At 34.6% G+C, this 16,992-nt stretch overlaps 1 protein-coding gene across 3 annotated transcripts in view; it reads left to right on the forward strand.

Annotated features, from left to right (window-relative positions):
- Window positions 1-16,992, forward strand: part of MDGA2 (MAM domain containing glycosylphosphatidylinositol anchor 2) — an 838,509-nt gene that overhangs the window by 728,872 nt on the left and 92,645 nt on the right. For all 3 annotated transcript variants that reach the window (XM_053595463.1, XM_053595464.1, XM_053595465.1), the window contains 4 exons: window positions 712-889; window positions 5,344-5,364; window positions 8,757-8,912; window positions 9,663-9,821. In XM_053595463.1, coding sequence (XP_053451438.1) covers window positions 712-889; window positions 5,344-5,364; window positions 8,757-8,912; window positions 9,663-9,821 — 514 coding nt within the window. The remainder of the gene's footprint in view (window positions 1-711; window positions 890-5,343; window positions 5,365-8,756; window positions 8,913-9,662; window positions 9,822-16,992) is intronic.

The raw sequence follows: 16,992 nt of genomic DNA on the forward strand, positions 1-16,992 counted from the left end.
TATCTTGCCAAGTCCAGTGGTAAAAACCTAGCCCTTATCTTAGTTAACTTCCCAGCATCCTTCTTTTGGGAGGTGTCCTCCAATTACCTAGATGAAAGAGTCCCCCTCCAGCCTACCTCTCTACCATTGCTCTTAATCCCTTTGTCATTTTTAATTTTTCTTCATTGAACACATAACTACTTATAATCATTGTATATTTTATTATTTATTGCCTCTCTTTTCACCAGACTTGAAACAGTCAAGAATTAAGTCGTCTTTGTTTTATACTCTTAATGCCTAGAATCCATCCTGGCAACTGTTATATATCTAATTCCTATGTTTATTAACATGATAAAGAAATTACAGGTATTCATAGACTATTAAAATGCTAAATAAGAAGTAAACTTACATCTCCCCAGACCTCCAGATCAGACTCACATTTGAACTTTCAGACAGATTCTTTTTTAATATTGGATAACATACAACATACATACATATTAAACCTGTTCAATCAACCTCTGATAACTTGGCAATTATCTGCAAACATATGCTTGCAAACATCTGCAAAATGTGTTACTCATTATAGCAACTTGAACTTATATATTCATATAATATAAAGTATATTCTAATTTAATTGCATTTCAGAACTTTAGTTTTCCATTTTCTTATAACATGATAAGTACTTCTGAAGAAAATCCTTGGAACATTATAATATAATTGTTTTGATTTCAGGCTGGACAACAGCGATGGTGGGAACAGGAAATTAAAATAAATGGGAATATTCAAAAGGGAGAATTAATTACATATAACTTGACCGAGCTAATTAAACCAGAAGCTTATGAAGTTCGACTGACTCCTCTCACCAAATTTGGTGAAGGGGATTCAACAATTCGTGTGATCAAATATAGTGGTAAGTAACCTTTTATTCAAAATTATTTATTTGCATATTCAGTCATAGAGAATATTTAGGTTGCAACTCTCTACCAAATTTACTTAGAAACAAAGTAAAATGTAGCATATTAATTTTGAATCATCAGCCAACTGACTAAAAATCAAACCAAAAACCCCAAACAAACCAAGGAAACAAGCCCCAAACCTTAATCATCACAAACTGTAATATATGACTAGAAATTTGGACGTACAGAATAATGCTTTCATGAACCCTGAACCTATGTGCTAACGTCAGCCGTGCTCCTTAACTTTTGACCCTCAAATTGTGCAGCAATATTGTTTAAATTTTTTCTTTTTAAATTCTTAATAACATTTACAACACTAAGAAGTAATGAAATACGATCAAAATGTTTTCGCAGGTTTTTTTAATGAAACTGATAGGCTTCAATTTTAGAGCAGTTTAGGTTTATTGAAAATTAAGCAGGAAGTACAGAGAGTCCCTTTTCCCCCATGCGCTTTCCCCTATTCATAACATCTTACATTATTGTGGTACATTTGGTGTAATTTATAAACAAATATTGATACATAATGACTAAAGGCAATAGTTTATATTAGGGCTAGTTATTTGTATTGGACAATTATATGGATTTTGACAAATTGTAATTTCTTTATCCACTATTGCAGTATCATACAGGATGGTTTCCCTGCCCTGAAAATCCCCTATGCTCAACCTGTTTCTCTCTCCCTTCCCACTCCAGCCCTGGCAACCACCAGTCTGTACAGGGTGTGTCATTTCTCTTTCTCCAGAATGTCAGATCCTTGGAACCAAGAGCATGTAGCCTTTTTAGATTGCCAAGTTTTACTTAACAATACACATTTAAGATTTTCTCATGCCTCTTGGGCCTCGATAGCTTGTGCCTTTTTATTTTTGAATAATATTCCACACCATAAATATATTACAGTTTATTTATTTATCTATTATTAAAGGATATCTTAGTTGCTGGATCATACTGTTTGATACCGTGACAATTCTTTTTTCTGATTGCAAATGTTAAATGTGTCTAAATGTCTGTGCGTGTGTGTGTTTGGAATAAGTGCCTTCATAAATTACATGCATGAAATATTTCTTCACTAGTTAAATGTCCTTCCTATTTGAGCAAAAATTGAAACTAGTATAGAAAGGTGAAAACATTGAAAGTTTATCTTAAACTTCATCTAGAATTAATTCTCAAAGAGAAACAGTGACAATCAGATATATTTAGGGTATACCAAACAGATTTCAACTTTTAAAAGTGGAAATTGTGTGAATTTTAGAATTATAATGTGAAATGCTACCTCTAGAGTTTTCACTGTAGTTTTCAGGGTTGAATGAATCACTGGTGAAATCATTTATATTTATTTCATTGCTTCAATATTCTTTGTATTGGTGATTATCAGGGCTTGAGTTACAAAGATTATAGAATATTTTACAACTGAAATTTCTCATTGTTATCGGCATTAAGAATATTTTTCCTACTCAAAGGGAGCAGTAAATACTGTCAGAGTGAAAAATAAAGTGAAAGTATTAAAAACTCATTGAAGTTATTTGTAACTATATTCAATTTTTATTACAAAATTAAGATGTATAAAAGTGAAATATTTGTGGATTATTAAGTAATATAAAAACATTAAAGTTTGGCTCATGTCTATAATCCCAGCACTCTGGGAGCCCAAGGCAGGCGGATTTCTTGACTTCAGGAGTTCAAGATCATCCTGAGCAACAGTAAGACCCCTATGTCAACTAAAAATAGAAAAACTAGCAGGGCGTAGTGGCACATGCCTGTAGTCCCTGCTACTCAGAAGGCTGAGGCAAGAGGATTGTTCACACCCAGAAGTTTGAGGTTGCTGTGAGCTATGACACCATGGCACTATACCCAAGGTGACAGAGTGAGACTTGGTCTCAAAAAAAAAAGAAAAGAGTCATTTCATATATATTTTTAAATGCAGTCCTTTAAAATGTGAATTTTTTAATGTTAGTGACATGAATATTAGAATCAGCTCCATGATTCTATTTGGCAAACCATTAGGTAATGTCTGAGATATTTTTCTAAATTGTCTAGTTTTATATGTTTTATAAAATATGAATTATTATATCATTTTATCTAATATTTATGCTTCCTTACCCTAAAAAAATTATAGACTATTTGATAGGGGGACATTTAAAAGCATGCATTAGCATCCATTTCTTTAAAACATTAAGATATCAGGACCTAGAAAGCTTCAGTATCCTGTACAATTAAACTAATAAGGAATGACAGATCCTGACTGGAACTCAGATAAACCCTTCCATGACAGAGTTATTTACTTCTTTGCTAAATTAGGAGATGATTGTGACTTTCCTAAAAAGAGATATTGCAGTAGTTTTTATTGAAAACTCTGAAGCAAAATGAAAAATACATGTGGGTAGAAAATAGATCTTTACTTTTAGTTTTAAGTTTTATAAAACATTTTTACATTCTTAAGTGTATACATATTAAAATTGTCAACATTTTATATATTTATCTATATTATATTTATATATTATTTTTTATATATTATAGATTTGGGCAAATAATACTTTCGTGCTACACAGGTATTAAATTAGTCTGCTTGGGCTGCCATGATGAATAATCATAGACTAGGTGGCCTAAACAATAGAAATTCAGGTCTCACAGTTACAGAGTCTGGAAGTCCAGAGCAAAGAGACAGCACACTTGCTTTCTGGTAAGGGATCTCTTCCGGGCTCGCAGATGGCTGCCTTCTCATTGTGTCTTCACATGGCAGAGAGAGAGATAGTTAGTTCTCTGGTGTCTTCCTCTCCTCTCATAAGGACACCAATCCCATTGGTTTAGGGCCCCACCCTTATAACATCATTTAACCTTAAATACCTCCCTAAAGGCTCTCACTCCAAATACAGTCACATTTGGGGATCAGGCTTCATCACATCAATATTTAGGGGACATAATTTAATCTATGGCAAGCATTTATAAGAAATTATGCATGCAAGGTCAAGTGAAAAAAGAAAAAAAATGGATTCATTGCAATACTTAGAATTGCAAATTTTCACAAAGTTAACTGTGCTATATATAGTGATTTTGGTCACAAAAATATTGGAGAAGATTCAGTTAAAATTCATTCTGGTCAGAGGTTATATGCAAATATAATATTCCTTCAGAGTAAATTAGGATTCAAAGATTCTTCTTTGAAGGGTAGTACATAGAATTTTTTATAATTTTATATTAACTGTGAATTTTTACTAATTGATTTTTCAAATTAAAGTATACTTATAGGTTGCAAGAAAATGAAATTGTTATTTTTAGTCCATTTCCAATGGAATTGGTAAATGTACAGTCTCTTTTCTGTTTTCCATTTCATAATTTGGTATGTGGAATGCAGAAGCAGAAAAATAGCTAAGGTAATAAGAATTGTCTTCCTTGTGTAGAAATAGCAAAAATAATGGAAAAACTTACTCAGTTTATTAAAACTTACGTTAATGAAGAAATGTAGCAATTTTATATCAACATGCTTCGTGCACATCTATGTGTTTTTTTGCCTGTCATTCTTTAGTTTAGTCAGAAATACTCAGAAAATGACTAAAATAAACATAAAGTTCTACAGGGTAGATTAACTGCTTATTGTAATCTTGGGAACCACAATCACGCTTTCCTTCATCCAGAATGGAATTTTCTCTCAGGGTGATAAATGCCTAATCAATATTTACAGACACCATTTTGTCTCTTAGATGAGATATATATTTGTTGATGTTTTAGTAAAATTTAAAGTACTCATTTCTCTTTGGGTAAAAATCAATTGACACTGTATTGAGACCATAATTAGTTTTCTGAAACAAATACTTATTATCACGCATAAAAACACAAAACATGTGGCTTATCATCGAAAACTTTGTGTGCATACGTACATACGTGTGTGCGTGTGTGTGTGTGTGTGTAATTCAAGAGGCATTGAAATAGCTACTTGGTTTAGGACACATATTGTGATATGATGTAACATTGCTTTATTTTCATATTTATCGTGTTAGGCTCATTAAGAGTTGGTAACAGCAAAAAACAAAATGTAACTTCCCTTGGATAATTGCTTGCTAAACTGTCTGCTGCCTACTGTCAGCCTCAATTTTTACATCTGGGCTTTTTTGTTTAAGGCTGGTTAAGACATAAAAGGTTAGCAGTACTATTCCTTAAAAAAATGAACAAATACCTTATGTTATTTTACTGATCTTTTTGAGACTTTGAGGCTGTTTTAGCTGAGGTCCAAATTAGATTGTATTCAATCCTTTAGAACAAAATGAATGGATTTCAGGTATATTTCTCTATGGCCACATGGGAAAGAACATTACGTTTGGTAACGAACTGTGAGATGCTGATTAGGGTTTTGTTTATAAAATTCATTCACACCATACTAACATTGTTTTGTTTTTGTTTTATGGTTTTCTTGTAGCTCCTGTAAATCCTCATTTAAGTAAGTATATTTTCACTTTTAAAATGGAACTATATTTCATAATTAAGAAAGGTAGCACATGTATAAATATACAAAGATTATTTAGCAACTTTTCTTATTAAAATGCCATAGTCTAGCATCAGTAAAATTGGCATTAAAAAAATTAGTAAAATTGCTATTAAATGTGAATTTTAAATGCCAAAGGACACATATTTAAAGATAAATCATTTAATACTGATAATTTATATTTATAAATGTTCCTAAATATGGAAACATGGAGGCATTTTTCGAACCATGGGATAATCTTTAGCGGAATTACATATCATTGTTATTGTTGTTTTATGTCTCTTTGATTTTAATTCTATATTCTACTCATAAGAGACTAAAGTTGTTTACAACTTTAGTTGTAAAGAAATTGATCAGTGTTTTTCTTCACCAACTTTAAATCTCAGTGTATTCGTTCTGATTTAGGTTATGAATTCTGTCAGATAGTTAAATTTTGGAACTTTTGGAAAATTATTCTTATTTTGTTTTATAAATGTATATATCTGAAAAATATTCCCATATATGAAAACCTCTCTATCCCTTGAAAACAACTTTTGAACTAAAAAAAGGAAAGACAATACCGAGGGTGGCGGGTTCAAACCCAGCCCCGGCTGAACTGCAACCAAAAAATAGCCGGGCGTTGTGGCGGGCGCCTGTAATCCCAGCTGCTCGGGAGGCTGAGGCAGGAGAATCGCGGAAGCCCAAGAGCTGGAGGTTGCTGTGAGTCCTGTGACGTCCCGGCACTCTACCAAGGGTGGTAAAGTGAGATTCTGTCTCTACAAAAAAAAAAATAAATAATGTATATATCTGAAAAATATTCCCATATATGAAAACCTCTCTATCCCTTGAAAACAACTTTTGAACTAAAAAAAGGAAAGACAGTAAAAAGTCCACTCTAAAATAAAATAGCAATCTATGAAAGCTTTATATTTTTAATGTAAGGGTAGATTTTTGTAGGTTTAGGGAATGACTGAAGACAGGAGGCCAATGGGCATTAGGTTTCTTTTTCCTGAGTTTTGAATCTTTCTTTACAATATTAGGAAGAATTCATGGAAATAAGAAAAAATTGTAGACATTATGTAAAGTAGAATGTTTAAATTATCTTTATTTTTATGTGGCCCCTAAAACTCTGCCAAGATCATTTTGTAATTAGAAAACTAATAAAAATTCAAGATCTATTCAATTCTCAGTTCTGTATCTTTATGAAAATCCTGGACTTTATTACTGTCCTAGTTTATGAGATCTTTTGATAATGTAATAGTACATTGGCTTTTAATGAGTTTATACAAGTCCATGGATTTTCATTATCTATCAAATAAGCTTTATTATATGAATAATATTTATAATATATTATTCATATGTTATATGAATAAACTTCTTTGCACATATTTATAATTATTGCATTTAGTAACAGGATAATCATAAAATTGTGGTTCTGACAATTTGTTTTGCTTTTATAATTTTTCCTGCCAACTTTTTTGTAAAATTCCTTTAGTAAGAGGTTTCTTTACTGTAAAGATAAATGTCCTCAGAAGTAATGAAGAACTTGACTTTGCTTATGTAACTATTTTCAACTATTATAGCAATTACAATAGTATAAAGGAATGATGTCATATAAAATAACCTAAATTATGTAGAATCTTAGGCATATATAACTTTTTTACAGTTTCATAAGCTATATTGTTGATGAATTTTACTATCGAGAGGCTTAAATATTCAGTATTTAAAATGTTCTTGTTCATTTTTAAAGACAAAATTGTTTCTTGTTTTAAATAAGATATTAAATTATAAAAATATATAGTTACATAGTGTTATAAAAATTCATTATGCATAATTTTATATACCATATAAAAATTTTGGCAACAAATTTATAAACTGAAATTCCTAGCCTACACATCTGTATTTGATGTCTTTTTGTGTGTGTGTGTATACATATATATAATACATAGTTAAACGACTGAAAACAGTCTTTAAAATGAAGAAGTACCCTTACAGGATTATTGTAACTGCAAAAGACCATCTAGGTATAACATGTTGTACCTACAAGACATTTTAATAAAGATCCGGGGCATAAATATGAGTCTCATAAATATTTTATATGCAAAATCGTTTCTCTAGAAATTTACTAATTTTGACTTCTTTGAAAACTTATATTTTCTGTAATACTACTTTTCGGTATGTAAAATATAAATAAGTACAGAGGGACAGCAAGTCTTTAATCTGGAAAAAAAAATTTAAGAAAAATCCAAAAACTTATTCCTTAAATTTAATGTTTTATTTTTATAAGTAAGTTTCAGTTGTTTTCAATTAATTCAGGTATATTATCCCAACCAAGGGTTCCATTGCCAAGGATATCTGATCAATCTAGCCCTCTGCAGGCAGAGTGGGGGAAGACTGGGCACTCAAGCAGGAGTCTCTGTTCTTTAGATGTTTATATCTCTATGAATTCCAGAAAATCTGGATTGTGTTTGCCTTTTTAATTTATTACCTGGCCTTAGCCAATGTTTCCCCCTAATTGAACCTTATGCGTAAGGAAAATTGTGATTTCATATACTTGTTATAAAGTTGAATGAAATAATATACACTATATTTAATTTTTCTCAATTAAGGATATACATTGATTAATTATGTGTCCAGTGGATCTTACCAACTTCTATATTTACACCTGTTTTTCAAGTACAGTACATCCCAGTAGGAAAACTTTGGCTACCTATAGGCGATATTCCCACCCACATTTCAGGGACAGTGGAAAAAGTTTCTCTCTGTACATGATGAGTCTGAACTCAGCTTATAGTAGGCGTCCAGGAAACCGCAGCCCTTCCTCAGGGTCTTCATAAGTTCTTTGTATTGCTCCATTTCAAGTAAATGTCAAGCATTTGGGAAACCTATATTCACATAAATTATGAAAGATGACTACTTTTCAAAGTAATTTGCTATTATCTTGCCTAAGCAACTTCCATTTGGATATATATGAATGCATTTGTAAACATGCTCAATTAAAAACTTAAGGTATACATCTTTAAAACATCATCATGTAATATAATAAAGGTGATTTTCCAATTAACAGGTTTTTTATTGTTCCTACACATACAATTCAGGCATGCATTACATTCTTTAATTTCAGAAGAAAATGGTTTGGGTTTTAATTATTCAATGAAACTGACTTACATATGAAAAATACTTTTCTTTTTCATTAAAATTACAAGTTTTACATTTAGTTATCCTGTGCACTATTACAGCTATGGTGCCATTATCACAATGTTGCATTGTTAATGCTGTGTGATGTTTTAAATTTTTCTTGTAAAGGTATGTGGATGTTTGTATTAATTTAATTAATATTAATTACCTTAATCGAAATTTGTTAACAGGAGAATTTCACTGTGGATTTGAAGATGGCAACATTTGTTTGTTCACCCAAGATGATACAGATAATTTTGACTGGACAAAACAAAGTACTGCAACAAGAAATACAAAATATACCCCTAACACAGGGCCTAATGCTGACCGCAGTGGCTCCAAAGAAGGTAGGAGGATATGGAGCGTTGTGTTCATAGCAATCGGAGTCTTACAAATGCTGCTAATATGAGCTGTGAGAGTATTCTTGTATAGCTGTGCATGGTGGCTCATACCTGTAATTTCAGGACCCTGGGAGGCTGAGGTGGGTAGATTGCTTGAGCTCACAAGTTCGAGACCAGCCTAAGCAAGAGCAAACACCATCTCTACTAAAAATTGAAAAACTAGCCAGGCATAGTGGTGCAAGCCTGTCGTCCCAGGAGAGGAGGCTGAGGCAAAATGATTGATTGCTCAAGCCCAAGAGTTTGAGATTGCTGTGAGCTATGACATCATAGCACTCTACCCAGGGCAACAGAGTAAGACTCTGCCTCATAAAAAGAAAAAAAAAAAGGTATTCTTGTATGTATTTGAAGATATGGAATAAAACATTTAATTTTATGACAGTATTAATTATTTAGATATTTCCAAATATTGTAGATATTTTTTCTTAGATCTCCCTGATATATATACTTGGGAGCGGGGATTATTTGGTAATTCAAGTCTAATCTTCAATTTTTTCTCAAATTTTTATACATCTTTAATTAGGTAGATGATTTATTCTTTATGTTACAGCCACTATTAGTTATATATACATACAGACCTCATAAATGAGGCACAAATCCTATCAGTCTTTGTATAACAATCATAATACTTTTCAATGATTTGAAATTTCATGTGCCTAATAATAATTGTGTTTAAGCTTTTATCCTGTCTGTTTCAAGGTTTTTATATGTACATTGAGACATCACGACCCAGATTGGAAGGTGAAAAAGCTCGACTGCTCAGCCCTGTCTTCAGCATAGCTCCCAAAAATCCTTACGGACCGACAAACACTGCGTACTGTTTCAGCTTCTTTTATCACATGTATGGACAGCACATAGGTGAGACAGCAGGAATTGTGCTTATTGTGAAGAAATGCATAGCTAAGGAAAAAGGCTCACAAACACTCAGCACGAAAACAATTTTTGTCAAAGAATGCTGGAATTGGCTTTTTAAATGATACACTTGCAAGTTGCAAAATGACATACTAAAAATTTTCGTCTATCTTTTAATTTCCAAAATTTAGGTCAGAATTTGAAATTTTAGAGCATTACCTGTCTCCTCTTGGAATTTAATTCAGGCCGACCATCAACAATTAAACACTCTGTGAGATCTTGTAGAGACAGCATAATTTCATTTGTTTCTGTCCAAAGAAATTTGATTGAATAGTGACTCGGTGCCTATTCATCACCATGCAAAACAGCATGGTCCTGTAGTAGTGCTGGCAATTACTTGTAGCACCATCCTCATGTTTGGAATATTGGTGTGACTTTTCTCTCCTTTATAAAGCATGCCTAACATGCCTCGTACAATTAAGCATGGGCTAGGATCTGAAGAACATAAAAAGGTGAAGTCTCATCCCCTGCCCTTAGAGACACACAGGATAGAGGCTAAGATGAGTAAATCCTTGACTGTCAGATAGAGAACCACAGACCCCTGAGAACAGACCTAGCAGATCCCTGTGTGTGGCGGGGGCAGGGGGAGATATGGCAAGTTTAAAATTCTTTCTACGCAATTCTAAAATTCAGAAGACTGAACACCAACTTTTTTAAATATTTCATTATTTGGCAGTATGTGTTAGCCTGATTTAATGACCTGAATGGATACAAACAACTTTATACCTTTATTTATACCATTTGCACTATTTGCAGCAAAAATATTACTGGATTCTGCTCCAGGGCACATCATGTAATATAAGAGAGATATATCTATTACCTTTCTAACAGAGGACAAAATTGTGAACAGTGAAGCATATGTAGCCCCACAGAGGTTAGGCAAGGAACTATGAGTCTGTATCTGCTTAAGGAATGAGGCAAATGCTTCAAAACCAAGGGAAACATTTCCCCTAGGCTCCCAAAGGGGCATGTGTTCTCCAGGAGGAGATTAGCACAGACAGGACTAAGGCATTGGTAATGAGTAAGTAAAATATGGGAAGTTAGGATGATATTAATGTCTGTATATACATTAATTTAAAAATAATATAAATATATGTTGGTATAAACTAAAAAAAATAAGACACAACATGTAACAGTTACTGTATTACATAAACTAAGTAATGCTCTTAATATGGTTGTCAAAGTGAGACTCCTTTTACAGTAAAACTGAACTTCAAGACATTTATATAAGTTTCCATTACTGGCTGTGCTGGAATTAAAATTTGTAGCCAACACTATTAACCTTCATTCTTCACAGGAGAGGAAAAGATAAGTGCCTTCAACATGCAGTCAGAAGATCTGGGCCGGAACTTGGCTATAGCACTTAGGGACCCCAAGACTGTAGAGAAGTCACTTTAAATGTCTGTGTCTTAGTTTTCTAATCTGTAAAATAGGAATAACAGTGCCTATGTCAGAAAACTGTAGTTTAAGTTAATATACAAAATACCTGCTGTCAGATGGCAGATGCTCATCATCTCGGATTATCTTAAATCTCGAGTAGCTACAATAATAAAGTAATAGCTGACGGTGACAGAACACCCAGCAGAGACCAGGACGCATCATGGGTTATTTCTCTCTCTCTTCACAATGAAAACTTGTGCTCAATTCAAATCATTGTCCTGTGTTTCAAATAAGAAAACTGAAATACAAAGAATTTAAATCACCATACTCACCCTGTGGCTAATAAGAAGTGAAACCGTAATCCAAGTAAGTGAAGCCCCAGTCCACGTCTAGGGAGCTGAGCACAAAGCCTGTTCAACCACAGTGCAGGAAGATGGGGGGGGGAGTGTGGTGAGAGCTCAGCTAAGAACGTGACACTTCTGTAGTAGACAGGGTGAAGTATGGCACATTTTGTGCAAACAAAAAACATAACAGGATCTTTGATCTAGGAAAATAAAGATTATGAGAGTGGGTGAAATTATTGCAAAACAGATTCTGAACTGGAAAAGCACTTAAAAAGCAATGAGAAGACTCATGATTTCACCACCACATAAACTATGAAAGAATCAAATCTTCACATGGCTGCTGAGCCATTTTGCTTATCATGAGATTATGAACTCTTGGTAATACAAAAGTAGCATTAGCTCAGCTCTAATTGTTAGCTGTGCGTGTCTATTTTATTCTCCATTTTTAACATATTTCATGGAATATCTCTTCTTTCAATTTACCTTGGAACAGGCATGTTTATTTGTTTTTAAATAAGTAATTCCAGGACTAATATTTTGAATTACTTGAAGATATAAAATACATATTTTGTTATTTATGAGACTGGCTCTTTTAAGACTTCCTTTCAAAATTTCTGCATACTTATACTGTGTCCCAAGATAATTTTAATACACTTTTACAATTATTATTCTTACCCTCTTTATGGGCAATGGATGTCCAGATGACTTTCTACTTATATTTCGGTGATTATTTCAGGTGTGTAGTTGGCAAGGACAGTTCTCTATGTCTTGGTAAACATTTGACCTGTGTGCAAACTCTTAGCTTTATCAGGTGGCTGAAGGATGCAGGTTAGGTATCAGGGTTTGTTCTGTTACTCTAGTCCCTCTCCACAGGCATGGGCATTCTGCTGAATAAAATGTAGATTAAAAATACCCATTCCAGACATTGAATGACGTTGTGCTTTGTTAGGGAGATCTCCCCATAGTTAAAACCTTCCCTCTTTGTGTATATTATTCTCAGACCCTCATTAACCTGGAAATCCAGGAGTCATTTATAGTCACTGGTTTTCCAAATTTCATTCTAAGTTTTCTTTATTCCTTAGGACATATTCAAAACTGACTTGGACTGTGTTTCCAATAGCCTAATTGCATTTATTACTTGTTGGATAAAGGTAAATAAATTATAGTTTTAACTGTGACTGAAGGACAGTAGATCATTGAGAAGAGTCATAATTAATATAAAAATGGGTGGCACATTAATTAGAAGAGAGATTCCTTTTTGAAATAAAGTCAAATATGTTACATTACTTATCTATTGCTGCATCACGAATTTCCCACAAATACTTTGGCTTAAAACCAGCAACATTTATTTTGTCGCAGTTTCTGTGAGTTCAGAATATGGGTGAGGCTGAGATAGGGGCCTGTGGCTCGAGACCTCTCAGGAGGGTGCAGTCAAGTGTCCAGATAGGACTCCAGTATGATTTGAAGACTCGGCTTGGACAGGACATAATTCTAAGCCCACTCCCTTGGTATCTGGCGGGCTTCCGTCTCTGGTGTTGGATCATAGATACTGATATTCTTTCTGGCTGTGGATCATAGGCCTCCCTCAATTTCTTATCACGTGGACCTCTGTACAGGGCTGTCTTCTTGCCTGGTGCAGGCTTTCTTCAGATAAGTAATCCAAGGAAAAGAGATTAAATACATGCCCGGACTGTCTCTGAAGTGACATCCTGTAACTGCGTCCTCATTCCATTAACAGTAACTAATTTGATGATTACAGCCTGTATTCAAGGGCAGAAAATAACACAACAGTGTTAAAACTAAGAGATTGAGACTGTTTTGAGGTAATTTAGAGGTTGTCTGCCTCCTGGGTACAATTAATTCTTAGTAAAATGTCTCATCAAAACTGATTGAAGAAAAGACATGCTTCCAAATGAAAGCTATAATGTGTTAATTCTTAACAATATATTCACATGTAAATGATACTATATCCAGCTATTGATAAATATAAGATTATTTCAGTATTCCTGTGACTACTAATAGGCATTTTTAATTCATAATATATCAGCTGAATTTCAAATGTTCTTGCAAAGAAACTGAATCTCATATGAGGACACTAGATGTGACAAATGCTTACTAAAACCCAGTGAGATATAGTCTTGATTTATTTCTAAAAATGAAGAATGAGTGAGATATAAGCATCATATCATACCAGGAAATTGAAGGTAAAAATACAAAAGAGACTTATGAATACAGCCGTTTACTTAGTAAGAATGGTCCAGAAGAACCTCCAGAGAGTGTATTTCACGGTAGAGCAAATGGGGGCAGGGTAAGGAACAGGAGTTTGTTAAAGAGGAACCATGAGAGTAAGAAGGAACTGGGAAAGCAGAGAGGGGTGGAGTTGTATAAGGACTACAAACAAGTTGACAGACAGGGTAAGTTTAGAGACACAAAAACCATAGAGAAGCAAGTTTTATGAGGAGATGGGAAAAAATACTCAGGTAGGAAGGTGGCTTCTGCTACACTCCCAGGTGCAGAGATGGGAAGCCAACAGGAAGGTTGCCTTCCCACAGTCTCTATTTTTTCTGAAAAATAAATAGAGAGATACATCTTCAAAGACTGTTTAGCCCCAGGGAGTGATAAAAGGAGCACAAACCAGCAGTCCGTAAGGCTAGGTGGAGAGGTCGGAGATGAGGACATCAGTTCTCAAATTTCCACAATGCCTTTTAGGAGACAGTGTTCAGCTTGAGTCCTCACCATTGCTGTGTACAGTACGTTCAGTCTGCTGATTTCCAGCCTGAGTCCTCACCATTGCTGGTACAGTACGTTCAGCTGCTGATTTCCAGCCTGAGTCCTCACCGTTGCTGTGTACAGTACGTTCAGTCTGCTGATTTCCAGCCTGAGTCCTCACCGTTGCTGTGTACAGTACATTCAGCCTGCTGATTTCCAGCCTGAGTCCTCACCGTTGCTGTGTACAGTACGTTCAGCTGCTGATTTCCAGCCTGAGTTCTCACCGTTGCTGTGTACAGTACGTTCAGCTGCTGATTTCTAGCCTGAGTCCTCACGGTTGCTGTGTACAGTACATTCAGCTGCTGATTTCCAGCTTGAATCCTCACTGTTGCTGTGTACAGTACGTCCAGCTGCTGATTTCTAGCCTGAGTCCTCACCGTTGCTGTGTACGGTACATTCAGCCTGCTGATTTCCAGCTTGAATCCTCACCGTTGCTGTGTACAGTACATTCAGCCTGCTGATTTCTAGCCCGAGTCCTCACCATTGCTATGTACAGTACGTTCAGCCTGCTGATTTCCAACCTGAGTCCTCACCATTGCTGTGTACAGTATGTTCAGCTGCTGATTTCCTACTGCCTCTTTGGTCCATAGTTTCCAGCGTCAGAATCATCCTATAAAACCAGTAACCTGGGGCTGCAGGGCTGTATGCCCTCTGGCTTCTCCCTGGGCTGGTAGCTCCATAGTCCATTCTACTCATACATGGAAGTTCTCAAATCAAGCTCCGTCTGGTAGGGTGCCTGAGGCCTCGTCACAGGTTCCATCCTTTGTTCTTCTGAGTTGAATGTTGGGGGGAGCAAACTAATGTCTGTTCCCTTGACATGGTGCCCTGCCTGTGGGTATTTGAGTGCCAATAAATATTTATTACATTAATGAACATGCTTACAATCATGTTCTGACCCTCTAGTAAAACTATGTGTAATTTCTAGGACATTCACCTTTTGTGTACCTAGTTTTGAACCACCAAGCTACCTCTAATAGTTTCTATTTAATTCTTCATTGATAATGATCTCTTTGACAATGTGTAGTAAAAGGTAGCATATTGAAGGAAAATGAATGATACAAATTGACTGAGAAAGACCGGTGTTTCAAAATAGACAAGTCTCATTTCAGTGTAATAGATAGACATCATCAATTAACGTAATGGCAAGCCAATGAGTTAACAGCATTTGATTCTCACCCAGTGTAACGAGTTTCTTTAAAACAAACTTCATTGAAAATCAGCATTTATAGGGATGGATATTTTTTATCTTTAGATCATTTCCATTCAAAAGGATGAAATGCACGTGCTGTGTTTAGTGGCATCTAGGGGTCTGCAGTGTGTAAAAGCAAAGTATGCAAAAATTTCTTTTCCATCAATTGTTTGTCATATATTTGAATTAAAAAGTCAGAAAGTGATATGTATCAACATGTAGGGCAGGCCTATGGTGGGTGACCAGGGAGAAAACACTGAAGACAGCAGGGTTCACGTAAAAGTCTCAATGAGAGAGAGAAAGTGAAAAGCATCCTCCAAAAGAAGAAAATAAATAGGAAGGAGAAAACAAAGTTTAGACAACGTGAGGAATAGACAGAGCCACAGTGTGACAACAGGTGATACTGTTCTTAGGGGTGAGGAGAGGAAGGGTAGAATCAAAGCAGGAAAAGTCTACAGAGGAGACCTGCCATGCATCAGAGCAGTAGAAACCCTGACAGAGGCTGTATTTTAGAAAAGTCTGTTTGACACAAATGTACAGCTACAACTGGACACCAGACGCTATGGCAATGGATGTATGCAGCTGTTTATGTTCAAGCAGAAAATGATTTTACAATTCTCTTTTTGAATGTGTGTATAAAAGAAATGATGCTAATCATACTCTACCAATATACAAAGATCTTGCCTAGAGTAGATGGGGTTTGGGACATCATCTTTCATGAAATGTGAAACTCAGTAAGTTGTGTTACTGATGACAATGAAAATGTGATTTATTTTCATGGGCTCTCCATGTCTTAAACCAACTCACAAATTAATTCATGGGAACCTGGCGATTTCAGGCGATATACTGAAAGTTTGTATGTACATTTTAGGACATATACTTTAATTATTTATCTAAAATATATAATACATATTTATAGTAAAATAATTAAAGTGGAAAGTATGTTAAGACCTTAATAACAAAAAGAGCAAGGTAATAGTAATGATAAACCTTAATTGTATGAATTATAATCCATGTATTAATTCATATGAAATCATATTAAAATAAAAATCATGCTTTTCTATAATGCCATAAGTAACCCCAAAGTTTTGGCCATTACTCTTATGATAAAAGAGCACTTAGCCTATTTAGCATTTTGCTTACATAAGAATAAGAGATAAGCAAAGTCTTTTAGCTTTAGCACCTAACTCTTGAGGGAAGGGTGAACAGGAGATCAGAATTAGGAGAACCTAGAGGGGAAAGAAGACAGTTTGAGTTTTGCTGAGCAGCTTCAAACTTGTGTCATAGAACTAAATAGCATCTGAAAATCCTTGGGGATGATTAAATTCATAAACTTTGGTATCTAGTGCCTACTAAAGCACAAACAGTGTCTCTGATGATTTAAAATTACTTTCAAGGGGTATTAACACAATCCATCATATTTACTTTGGATTTT

Source organism: Nycticebus coucang, chromosome 6 (assembly GCF_027406575.1).
Source record: "Nycticebus coucang isolate mNycCou1 chromosome 6, mNycCou1.pri, whole genome shotgun sequence".
Lineage (NCBI taxonomy): Eukaryota > Metazoa > Chordata > Mammalia > Primates > Lorisidae > Nycticebus > Nycticebus coucang.